At 39.3% G+C, this 12,722-nt stretch overlaps 1 protein-coding gene across 1 annotated transcript; it reads left to right on the forward strand.

Annotated features, from left to right (window-relative positions):
* Positions 1-7,520: 7,520 nt before the first annotated feature.
* HOXB9 (homeobox B9) lies at positions 7,521-11,325 on the forward strand. Its single transcript, XM_077806353.1, has 2 exons — positions 7,521-8,028; positions 11,090-11,325. The coding sequence occupies exons 1-2, from the start codon at positions 7,521-7,523 to the stop codon at positions 11,323-11,325; spliced, it is 744 nt and encodes a 247-aa protein (XP_077662479.1).
* The last annotated feature ends 1,397 nt before the right edge of the window (positions 11,326-12,722 follow it).

The raw sequence follows: 12,722 nt of genomic DNA on the forward strand, positions 1-12,722 counted from the left end.
ATTCAGGCAGTTGGATCAGAGGAAAATGATAGGTACGTTTATTTATTTATTTATTCCTTTATTTATTTATTTGTCAGCTCAAACCATATTAACGAATTTTTTAGTACCTAAGGGCTAAGCAAGTTGGCAACAGTCCCTGTTAGCTTTGCAAAAAATAAGAATAAAAATCAGGGATTATGCAGGCAGGGGTTTGGTTTTTTTTTCCTTCAAAATTCTGTTTCAGTGCCGTTTTGCGAGAATGTATAATGACGCACAAAACAATTTAACAACTGATGAAGGGCTCCATCCTGCTCCTGCTAAATTCAGTGGGATCAGGATCCGTTCCCAACAGGAGACTTCTTAAAAATATATTCTATAATTCCTTTATGTATATAAAGGGAATGGAGGGTTTTTTTTATTATTTTTTGGAATAAGAAATCCACATCTATGCTTAAATTATAAAATATTAATTCAGGGAACACACTAAAACTCCCTCCAGGTTTCTTCAGTTGCCCCGAATTATTAAGTTATGTTCATTATAAACCCTATTGCAAAGATGCATACAAAGATGCATCTATTTCATTTATTTGAGCATAAGCTTTCGTGAGCTACAGCTCACTTCATCGGATGCTCACGAAAGCTTATGCTCAAATAAATTGGTTAGTCTCTAAGGTGCCACAAGTCCTCCTTTTCTTTTTATTGATGCAGACTGACACGGCTGCTACTCTGAAACCTTTCTATTTCAGTTATTTATCAGACATAGTTTGAATGGTACTGTGCAATCGGTTGTCTCTTGAGATCTCCTGTTTCTTCTCTACCTACATTCGAAATAGACACGGTAGCTACAAAGTGAGTTTAACATAATATGGACTAAGAACAGATGCTACTTATGTACTCCACGTGCACATTGGTGTTTTTCTATACTGATAAATTAAAAATATTTTTACAGGTGGGTACACACGCGCCTCCGTGTGAGGCTGTAGATAATTTGTTTTCGGTTTAGTAGTAAAACAACCGTTTATCGTTTAACTTAAAAGATATGAATTTCAAATGAAGCTAACCAAGGATAATGCATGCAAAAGTGTTTAAATATAAGCCTCCCACTGTGGTAGAAATATTGATGATCAAAGTTATTTCTCGGTAACCTAAAATATTCCACGTTAGTAGGCTCCTAAAAACTATATTTATACTGTGTAATGATATCAAAGAATGGAAATACCTTTCTGTATACCAGTTTCTGAAATGAGCATAAAAGTAAATATTATATCGTCTGGGGCGAGATTTTTTTTTTTAAGTGTGCTTGCCTCACACTTTGAGTTTCGAATTACTAAAGATGGAGGGGATATCCAAGTTTAGAATATTATCTGCTATTTCTTCTGTAGCCGAAGGATTGCTGTGAATTCAGTTTATTCTAGGGTCGGAATGGTAAAAAACTGTTTTATAGCCTTTAACCAGGGGCATGCTTTATCCCTGCAACTGGTGATTGTTGTAGGCAATGTGCCCATCTTCCCTATTAAACTAGCAGCCATTCAGAAAAAAAAAAAAAAAAAACCGGGGGGGGGGGGGCGGGAGGAAGTCAGCATAAAACTATTTGCATTCCATACTTGTAATAAGTTCTGTGAGTCTTTATAATAGAAACAAAGTGATATTTATGTTATCACCAGAACATCGCTCCGGAAATGAACAATCTTGCAAAGTTAATAATCAACGATTAGGTAATAGTATCCCCATAAGGCGAACACTAACCTGTCTTGTAAAGGCATGGCCTCCAGATTTTGATCTCACTTGCCCCAATGTAAAGACAGCAGCAGGGTTCATTGAAGCTAATGGAGTAACAGTGCTGTAACTGAGATCAGAATCCCCCCCCCCCCGAACCCCAACGGTTGAAAACAGAACTGGGTCTATTTTCCAAAGGGCGGTGGGAAGGAAAAAGGGGAAACATCCTATCTGTGAATTAAAAACTATTTGCCATGATGCATCTGATTTGCCTGGCTTATATCTGAAGCGGTTTGTTTTCTTTTCATTCCAAATCAGAAGGATAAGAGCGACTTCACCTGGAGAAGCAGCGATGCTGGGATTGCTACAGAAAGCTCCGTATAATAACGGATTCGTTTGCAAAATAACATCAGCTCCTGCTCTGCACGCCCCCACCCCCGCCACACACACGAATGACAATGAACAACTCCTGTTAAATGCACCAAATTAACCCCAACATCTTATTCTTTCGCAGCGCTCCAGTCTACCTAAAATTCTCTCAACCCCATTCAGTATGAGTCTAAGCTGTTGGCAAAGTGCTGTAAAAATAGCTATTTGAAAGAATACCCCCCATCTCTCTCTCTCTCTCTCTCTCTCTCTCTCTCTCTCTCTCTCTCTCTTTGGCAAGGTCTCATGCCATAGATTTTATTGAAGGAATTATTTAACGACCTAATTCTAGTGTGCTTTTCTTTTCCTTCTGTCCCTGGGTGGAAGCCACCGGCCTTCTCTCACTACCATGGCTTGTTAATTCCATTTCCCTCTTCCCCCTCCAATAATATGTTTGGGTCCCAATTCTATCCCAAGACCCGATTCGGATTCCAATAACCCAGCAGCCACTCTCCGGAAGTCAGTGGAGTTCCATGTGTGAAAATCCACATGCAGCCAGAGGAGACTCAGACCCCCACTTATTTCAAACAACTTATCATATTCTTTCAAAGGGCGAAAGCCACAATACTGGTTCAAAGCAACAATCCCACTTTTATTTTAATTTTCTTTCCCACAGCTTGTCCTTTAAAAGGCACACAAGGTTTTATTGTACCAGGGGTCTAAATGCGTTATTAACTGCTAAGATTACAACCCTCGTTTCGGATAGTGTTTTTAGCCAGAGTAAAGTTTCGTTTCTTGTCCACATGTGTAAGTTGTTTTGCTTCTCTTCAGACCAGGATTTCCTCCCCCCTCCCACCCCCCGCCACTCACCACTTGCGGATTTTGAACAGACGGCGGTATTCATACTCAGAGGCAACACAGGAAGTGGTAAAGGTAGATGCTTCTGCTTTTAGGCTACAGAAACTTATTTCACTTTTTGAAAGAAAGGTTTTACTCTTCAGGACCTTTTTGATTATTTTTATTTATTTATTTATTTATTTATTTATTTATTATTCTCCCTCCTCATGAGTTTTGCAAGTACCCCTGACTGAATTTCCTTTCATAACGTTTTAGACTCGTGTAAATGTAAACATTCTGTTTTGTGCTGCTGTTTTATGCTGAGTTTTGAAGTCTGCTTCCTTTCTCTTTTTATTCCCTTTTAATCAGTTATTAGCTTGGTTGTTATGCTTTAACGCTGAATGTTCTTCCCAGCTGCCGAATGAACGCTAGGATATTTGGGATTTGGGGTTATCTTGGAATCTGGCCCTTCAATCGCTCGGTAGCTATGAAGTTCATTCCCAACTTTTATTCACTCCATCTTGCCCTTATGTACTGAAAAGAAAAACTGCATGACACAGTGAAATTCTCTTAAATGAAAGGATATGATACACATTGTGCACAGACGCCATATTGGCCTCTTGGCTCAGAACTCCTACAATCCTTACCCAATTCTGTCTTAAGATAAAACTATTGAGGTCAATGGGTTTTTTGCTCTAGAAAGGAATACCGGATCAAAGCTTTTGTGTCCGCAGAACGGTTCCATCTTCTTTAAGTGGAAGATAAGGAAGAAAAATCTCATGGGAAAAGGTGCCATTTCTAATAACTGGCAACAACAGATTTTTTTCTTTAAAAAAAGGGTGGGGGGTAACTATGGTTTTGGTAAGAAATGGATCGTCTTTTTTTTTCTTGTGCCAGATCCTATAAATCAGTAAAATGTGACTGTTACACCGAGTTATAATCTTCGTATTTAAAACACACTTTATATTTGGCTGTTTTCAGCAGAGAACTATCAGCCCAAGTAGCTGATTGTTCAGGGTGAAATTTGGCAGATGTGTATTTCAATGGGAAGAGCTATTTAGAAATTATTTCTTTCCCCTCCCGTAAACAATAAATATTATTTATAAATAGCAGCTGGGTTCAAAAAAGCTTTGGCTTTCCAGTCCAAGCACAAAATATTTAGCATTTTTCCTCACAGCCAAAAGGACTTGGAAAGTTTGGCAGGGATGCTGAAAACAAAACTAAAAAAAGCGGCTATTCTAGATTTCTGGGAAATAACTATTCCCAGTTCCGCTTCCTGTATCCAGTTCATAAATGCACAGCTCCAAAATGAATCCATCAAGTACATAAATCAAGCAGAACTTGTACGTCATCTGTCCAAATATATCAAAGTTGCACCCGTGCAAATTACATTGAGAATCTCTAATATAGTCAATTTCTCTTTTGCTTTTCCTGGTCCAAGTTGTTTGCAAAGCACTGAACTTTTCATGCAGTTTCTGGTGTGTGTCGTTATTATTATCATCCAATTCTCTACAATGTACACCAAAGTACACACATAAAAGTGCATCTTCACAACAGATAGATTTGGTATTAAAATATAGCTGTGAAGAAGAACGCAGACCATCCTCCAACCCTCCTTCGCCCCCCCCCCCCAAAGGATACAAGAAGATGAAATATGGGTGATGCAAATTAAAAATAAACCATCGGACAAACAGAAACCTCCAAAGTAGCCAAAATAGATTCATTCTGCAGGTCTCCTTGTGTGGTTTCCATTCACTAGGGATCCCAAGACCTTTGGATTCTGTTTCAGCGTTACGCTCTTGGAATCTTTTTGGTTTTAATTTATATACTACAGAAAATTATATACTCAGCAGCTGACATGCTTCATAATTATTTATAGGAGGTGCACCAGGATTCTTCCAAGAATATATTTATTACAGGTAAGACATGCCCTATTTATCTTGCAACCCCAGAACAGGTGTTTGGCTTCAATTAATGTTCAATAGTTCCACACACACTTATTCACCATCACCACCACCACCGCCGTGGCTGTTTATCCATCATTTATATCATAAACACACTCCCACCAGCCAACCAAGTTTGAGGGCCACAATGCACTTAAATCTGTCCACTCCTTTTCAAGCTATCATAACATTTGGAGAGTTCCTCCGAATCCGTTATGAGAGAGATTGAGTTTTGAAAATCATTCCTGTAAGGCAATACAGCTGAGAAAGATGACAAAGTACTCAGCAAGCTCGTATTTCACTTTTAATAACATCGGGGTATTTTCATTTCGGAGCCTTTCCGACTCTTAGGGAAGTTTTAAAAAAAGTTAGAAAACGCAAGGATTACCCAAGGCATTTTACACAAACCCTTTTTGTTACTGGTACACACTGGAGATTGTTCCTTAAGGAGCCCGGTCCCGCACACTTACCCAAGAGAGTAACTATGATTATGAGGAGCCCCATGGAACTTAGTGGGTCAGAATTCTGTTCTTCCATCGATTTATATCCAATTGGAAATGGAGTTACTTTGGATTTACCCTGATGTAAGTGAGGGTAGAATCTGAACCAGTTGGACTCGTCACCTGTGCAAATGTATTCCCGGCACTATTTCAAGACCCCAGACCAGTGGATATGAACATATCATAGAAGGGTCTGCAAACCGTGAAAGAAACAGCACTTTTGTTGTTATTGCCAGATGTATGTATAGATGTGATTAAAAATACTAAATACAGGATTGAATATTTACAATTCTTACACACCCACCACCCCGATTTATTTTAGAGAAGAGCCTATTTACTAATAAGAACTCATCTAGAAGAAGACACATCCAGGAGATTTAGACATATGTCATTCTACACATTCTGTAGCTCACTTGCTTACATAAGACACATTTTGTGGGAATTAAGGGAAAATGCAGAAGGCTTGGGGATTGGCTTTTAAGTGCCTTTAACATTGTCCACTAGTAAAATGCCTCTGTCTTAGAGATATTTCACACACATTATGTGTTATATCTCTAGCTATATCTCTATCTATATAGTAAGAGAGAGAGAGAGGAGAAAGATTTGGTTTGCTTTCTCTTAACTGGAAGATGGTTCCTTTACACCCAATATCTGATTATTAGTCAACTCCTAAAGACATATCAAATATACATCAGAGTACATTTAGAAAATATTCTTAATGGGTAATATTTTGAGCAAGTTATATTCGATTAACTTTAAAAAGAATTCTGTGTTAGGAGAAGAACTCTAGAGAGATGCAAGGAGGCAAATCCGTCCAGACTGTATATAGCTCAGCTGAAGACCGGGGATAATTTTGCACATAGTCACAGCAGAATTTAACCAGCATTTAAAATCTTAGTGTAACCCTCTTGGAAAGAATGCATCTGCCATAATTTGGCTGGACGGACGCTGTTTCCTCTACGGTCCAGAGTAGTTAGTAGCTGTATCTCGTTAAAAGCCTGTTACTCGTTTCCTGAGCTATTAGCAAAAAGAAATCCACCCCGTTTTAAAAAATCATGTTTACATACAAGTGGGTTTTTTTTCATACATGCATATATGTGAATGTGGGAGTGGGGTAGGGTGGCGAGCCATAAGCTGCAGTCTACAATGTGAAAGCCTCCCCACCCCCTTTTCTTTTCCACAGGCAATAAATTCAAGGCTATAAAAATCAAAGAAAGCTAATGTAAGTGTTATTAAACTATTTAACCGTCACAAGTGTAACGCATTCTGTAACAAAGCAGGATCCGTGCCACACTGTATTTTACTAGCCTTGTAAAGTTAAAGGAAGGCTTCTAGTTTCAAGCGGTATATGCGACTATTTCAGCCCTAGCAACGCAATCCTGGGGTTACACTGGTGAAGTACCGAGACATGCATTCTTACTTTTTCCGTTTTAGACAAACCCATCTATAGACAATGGAGGTATTATGGTCCGCCCGGCAAAATTATGATGTCAGATACATTACAATGACATCTGAAATTTCAAATCTACTCCGGTTATTTTCCTGTGTTAAGAATCCAATTTTTGACCCATTCCAGAAGGGTGAACGCTTTATAACCACAGCGCCTTCCCTCGTTTAACAATGCATCAACGTTTCTCTCTAATAACTAACTTTTTGGCCGAATTGTACCACATTCTCCGGCTTGTTACAATTGCACTTGGGCAACTGAATGGCAAAGATTTGCTTTCGTTTCTATTCCCCGCCAGACGATGGTTATTAAAGCTGGAGAGATCCGCGTGTTGTGTCTCTCTCCCGCCCCCCGCCCCTTATGTTTCAGAAGCAAATCTATGAAGGCGTATTAGCCCCTCACTGTATGTTTCGTGGCTTTCTAAACTACTGACGCTTTGCAACATTGCATAAACATAAAACAATCCATCCTTGATATGGAATGCAAGGGCGAATGACAGCGCTGCTCAGCCCCCTCGCCTTCGATTGATTTACGCCTCCACGGACGCTTTATCAGGCGCTCGAAAAAAGTTTGACCAATCATTTTGCTAGGAGCTCACAACACAGCAGCCCAACTGTACTTTGTTGGCTAGGAAGTTGGAGAAGGGGGTAGAGTACAAATCTAGATCTGTCCTATCTCTCTCTCTCTATATTTTTTCCCTTCATTGAACCGTGCTTTGTATGATGTCTGAGAATGTCCATTTCTGGGACTCTTAGCAATTATTATGTCGACTCTATTATAAGTCATGACAGTGAAGACTCGCCTTCAGCTAAATTTTCAACTGGGCAATATACAAGTTCCAGGCAAGCTGGACATAATGATCATCTAGAATTCCCCTCTTGTAGTTTCCAGCCAAAACCTCCAGTTTTCAGCGCCTCCTGGACTCCTCTGAATCCACATTCTTCTGGTACCCTTCCTTCGGTCTATCATCCATATATTCAACATCAAAGCGTCCCTTCTGATAGCAGGTATCTACGAAGCTGGCTGGATCCAGTGCCCAGAACAGAGAACATACCCGGGCAGGGATCAGTTAAATCAGAGCCTCTGCTGGGGCACCCCGGGGAAGTCCATAAACAAGGAGCACAGGAGTACAATTTAGAAACTTCTGCTGGAAGGGAGGCGATCGTTTCCAATCAAAGGCCCAGCTTCGAGGACAATAAAGTTTGTGAAGGAAGCGAGGACAAAGACAGGCCAGATCAAAGTAAGTTATAAAAGTGAGGAAGTAAACAGTATAAAAGCTGAGGCGGTGCAATAAAACGGGACAATGCAAAGCAAAGTTAAAATCATGTCTGAAAGAAAATCTCTCAGATTACTGGTGCCAACCTAAAGGACAGGAGGTGGTGGTGGTGGAAAGAGGTGGTGGTGGGGAAGAGAATGGCATTGCTTTGATTAAAACTCCTTACGCAGTGTAGAGTCCAGGGCAAATGCAAAAAGCTTGATCAAGCCTTCCTTTTTGCTGGCATGCATTCTTTCCAGACTCATTCAAAGCTCCAAAACTGTCGCTTTTCCTAGCAAAGGGTGATGTTTGTGGGGAGGGGAAAAACCGTAAATATTGGGAGGAAAGGGAATGGAGGATGAAAAATGGAATAAAACCGGGGGAGGGGGTGAGAAAAGAAAAAGGTGGAAGAGTTCACGTGGAGAAGTAAACAGCAACAATGTCTATTTCATGCTAGCTGCTCTTATTTACCTTGAGAGATCCAAAGCTGACGGTCTGCCTCGTTGTTTCATCTGTCAAGTTGCCTCTTTTTTGCTTGTTTATGAAATGTAGGGTATGGATACTTCAGAGCCACGCTTCCAAACAGGAAAGGGGGTCTGAACTTAAGTCTTTATTTGTACTGAAGCAGATTGGTGACCTGTTAAACCAAATCCTGTGTTTCTTTCGTGAATTGTTTTCTGCAACGTGGAGCAAACGCTTGCATTTATAATACATACATATATGTATAAAGCTGCACTTTTAGATGGACACCCACACAGCTTTAGACACAAAACAAGGACATTCGAGCAAAATATCACGCGTGTCAGCTTCTCGCTAGCTCGTGCTTCTTTATTGTACCTGAAAGGTAAAACAGGGCTCTTCTCAGTCTAGAAAGAGGAGGGTGAAACCAGTCAAGATTCAGTCCCGTTATAAATATTTTGCATGGAATGCACACGTTTTTAAAACGAACTTGACAGCCCAATTCATAGTGTATCCAGGAGCAATATTCGCCGAAGGAATAACTCTCCAGCATGTTTAGAATGTGTAATTACACATTGATTTCTCCCCCCTCTTAAATTATCTTTATTTTATTTATTTTTGCAACGTGTAACGGATATTGCAATTGCAACTACGTGATTCCAAATAAAAATATACATTTTCCCGGTGTGCAGTGGTGGCGTTATGTCCATCATTTAACTTACCCCGTGCACAAAAAGAAAGTCCTAGTCTATTGTACTGGGCAGAGATCCAGAACAAACTGCGAGTGAGGTGAATGATTTGGGAGAATTAACAGAGCCAGGCTCGGTGCTCAATGTCCCTGAAACGGAATAAATACGAATCTTGTCCAGGACAGCGTTGTGAAGGTGCAGGTATCCACGCTAATAGGCTACTTTGTGGTTTCTACAGTATGTGGTTAAGACGCAAATTGTGTTTTAAATAACAGTTTGATTTTGGCGGATGTTGATAGAATGCCAGCAAAAAATCTGTAACAGGACTGGAAGAGGGAGCTGATTTTCAGAGAGCATTCCCACCACTCTCACTGGCTGTTTCATTTTATTTTTAATATTACATAATAAGGAAGCTCGTGCCACCACAAGATTTTCATTTATTTGTTGGATTTTAAAAGAACGACCTGCCCCAAAAATCATTTCTCATTGGCTTTGCTGGGTTAAAGCATTGTGTAGAGTCACTAGATCAACCTATTCTTCCTGTATAAAATGTCATGTTTTTTTCCAAGAAGATCTTTTATGAAGAAGAGCCTCTCCGTTGCCATTAAAAGATAGGTAGCAGGACTAACGGTATCAATTATTAACAGCTTTCTTCCTCTTTAATATTTAATTCTGCATATTAGATCAAGTCAATTCCACTAAGGAAATAGCCGTGCAAATTTGTAAGATGCAGTACTTACAGTGGGAGATTAACAGGATTATTTTTAAAATATTCAATACATTTCCTTTTACGTAGAGGAAACATTGTGTTGGTCTGTGCGTGTTTTTTTTTAAATATAATGCTCCCATTTAATTTATGTTCAGGTTTATGACTTTATCTATAATTTCAGAAGAGGCAAGGGAAGTAAAACAGAAGACTGTGATCTGGGTCATAATCTTTTCATTTTATTCCCCCAAGTCAGTTCAATGTTTACATGTAATTAGTAAAAGTGTGGAAAGCATTTCTCCCCAAAAAAATATTTCAGCACACCTTCTTGGTGACAAATTCACCAGCATACCTTTGGCACCTAAAGCTAGTGTGCTGTTAATGCAAATGATCTGGGACACTGTACTCATCAGACTTTATTTCTGATCTTTGTTCCAAAATCTTTTTGTCTCCACCTTGATTCGATGAAATTATTGGAAAGTGTTTATAAAATGTTCTTCTTTCCAATGCCACGTTAAGCGGGGAGGGGGATGGTGTGTATGTAACTTTGCTCTTTTTTATTGCATTACTTACATTTATAATACAACTGCAAATGCAATTGTGTTTCTGGATAACATTGACCAGAGCCCACCGAAGGGAGGTTTATTAGGATTATTGCTTGGCACTTAGCAAAAATAGGCATGATTTACTGATGCCTTATTCAGAAGTAATCTATGTATTTTCTTAAGTACAATGCAGATAGGAATGGATATAGTCCTATGTATACACACATATCTGCAAAATATGCCTATAGATGCCTAAATTACTCTCTGTCCATCTACATACACGCGTGTGTGTGTGGATTTAGGCACATGTACACATACATGCATCTATACACATATAGGTCCCGATCCTGCAGACACTTTAGGGCGTGCTTAATCGTGCTACCTTGGAAAACAATGGGGCCACTGCAGGTGGTCAAGCTGAGCACGTGCGTAATTGTTTGCAGGATCGGGATCCTATACATCAACCATACTCCCAGGTGGGTGGATATACTTTTGTCAACGTATATGCTTTTCAAGTAGCCTTTTCCTGGTACCTCATAACTCAGTGGGCATTTATTCATCTATATAAATTTGGTGGTATTATTGATTAAGACCATTCTGAGAAAAGAACAGGATACAGACTATTGACCTTACTGCTTGTCTTTCAGCCAACCCAGCGGCCAACTGGCTCCATGCCCGCTCCTCCAGAAAAAAAAGATGCCCTTACACCAAATACCAGACCCTGGAGCTAGAGAAGGAGTTTTTGTTCAATATGTACCTCACCAGGGACCGTAGACACGAAGTGGCCAGACTCCTCAACCTGAGTGAAAGACAAGTCAAAATCTGGTTTCAGAACCGAAGGATGAAAATGAAGAAAATGAACAAGGAACAGGGCAAAGAATAAGATACAGGAGGCAAATACCATGCTCTGTCTCCCAGCTTCCTCTATATTTATGGGTGATAGCTTCCGAACTATACTAATGAAGACACATAAAACATGGGGGGGGGGCGGATTTGGTTCCACCTTCGCAAGCCGGAAGTTTATAATTTTTTTCGTATTGTTGCCAGTTAGAAAGCTACTAATGTGAAGGTGAAAATCCTGATTTAGGACACGTGCTGAGTTTTGTTTCTGTTCCTTGTTGTGGTTTTTTTTCCCCCATACAGTGTAGACATGCCAGGTCCCTAGCCTGTGTTGCCGTCAGGATATGATGCCTTTATTTTCTAAATGAAAGACAAACAAACAAAAATTCCAACAACCACCACTACCTTGTCATAAATAAACATAGTCTATGCCCACGACACATCCCATTGTCTTTCTGTAACCACGTTACATGATTGTGTCTCTTAACCGATCCCCACATACATAAATTGAAGTGGCAAAGAAACCAGACCATTTACTAGAAGGCAGACACTTTCTTAAAATTCGAGTTTAATTGCATACAACACACCATTTTCAATTCACCAACTTTATACCGGTGTATTCAGATTAATGACAGTCAAATATCCCACTGCGCCTCTGTTTTAGTTTTTAAATTGTTTTAATCGCTCCGTGGTGGTTGAGTGACTTTGACCAGAGAATTTAGTATAATCTTAGAAATAATCTTCCCAACCTGGTAGTTTTATACGGGATCATTTGAAAAGTCTATCAGAACAAAAGTGTTAATTGTTTAGAAAAAAACAAAAACAAAAAACCCAAACAAAAAACAACCCCCCACAAACAAACAAAAAGAAAAAAGAAAAACAAACAAAAAAAAGACAAAAAAGACCCCCCCTTCCAACTTATTTCTAACTTTTAGAGGGAAAAATGACATTTTTCTAGTTAAAAACAAACAGAAAACAACAACAACAACAAAAAACCCTACCTAAGTAGATCTATAAGAGAAGGTAAACTTGTGTTCTTAGTGTTAGAGTATTTATAATTTATTGTGAAATGAATTTTCCTAAAGAATTAGATTGTTTCAGAGGTAAAGTGCCACGGCTGTTGGTTGTACATTTCTTTCCCCTGATATTTCAGATAAGAAGTTTATACTTGAATATTTCCTTCTGATCTGTTAGAAAGGAGTTAGTCACGTTTTACACTGATACCTTGTTTACATTACATTCTAATACGTGCTGTTGCATTTCCACACGAAAAAGAACACTGTTACTGGTTGAGTGACATAAAAGAATTGTGATTGTCTTGTGGTTGGCTTTTGTGTGTGTGTGTGTGTGTGCATTTAACGTAACAAATATGTATCCTAATTGTTTACAAAAGAGGTCTCATTTCATGCTGGAAGGAATTGAATTCTCATCTGAAAGATC

This window comes from Eretmochelys imbricata, chromosome 27, assembly GCF_965152235.1.
Source record: "Eretmochelys imbricata isolate rEreImb1 chromosome 27, rEreImb1.hap1, whole genome shotgun sequence".
Classification (NCBI taxonomy): domain Eukaryota; kingdom Metazoa; phylum Chordata; order Testudines; family Cheloniidae; genus Eretmochelys; species Eretmochelys imbricata.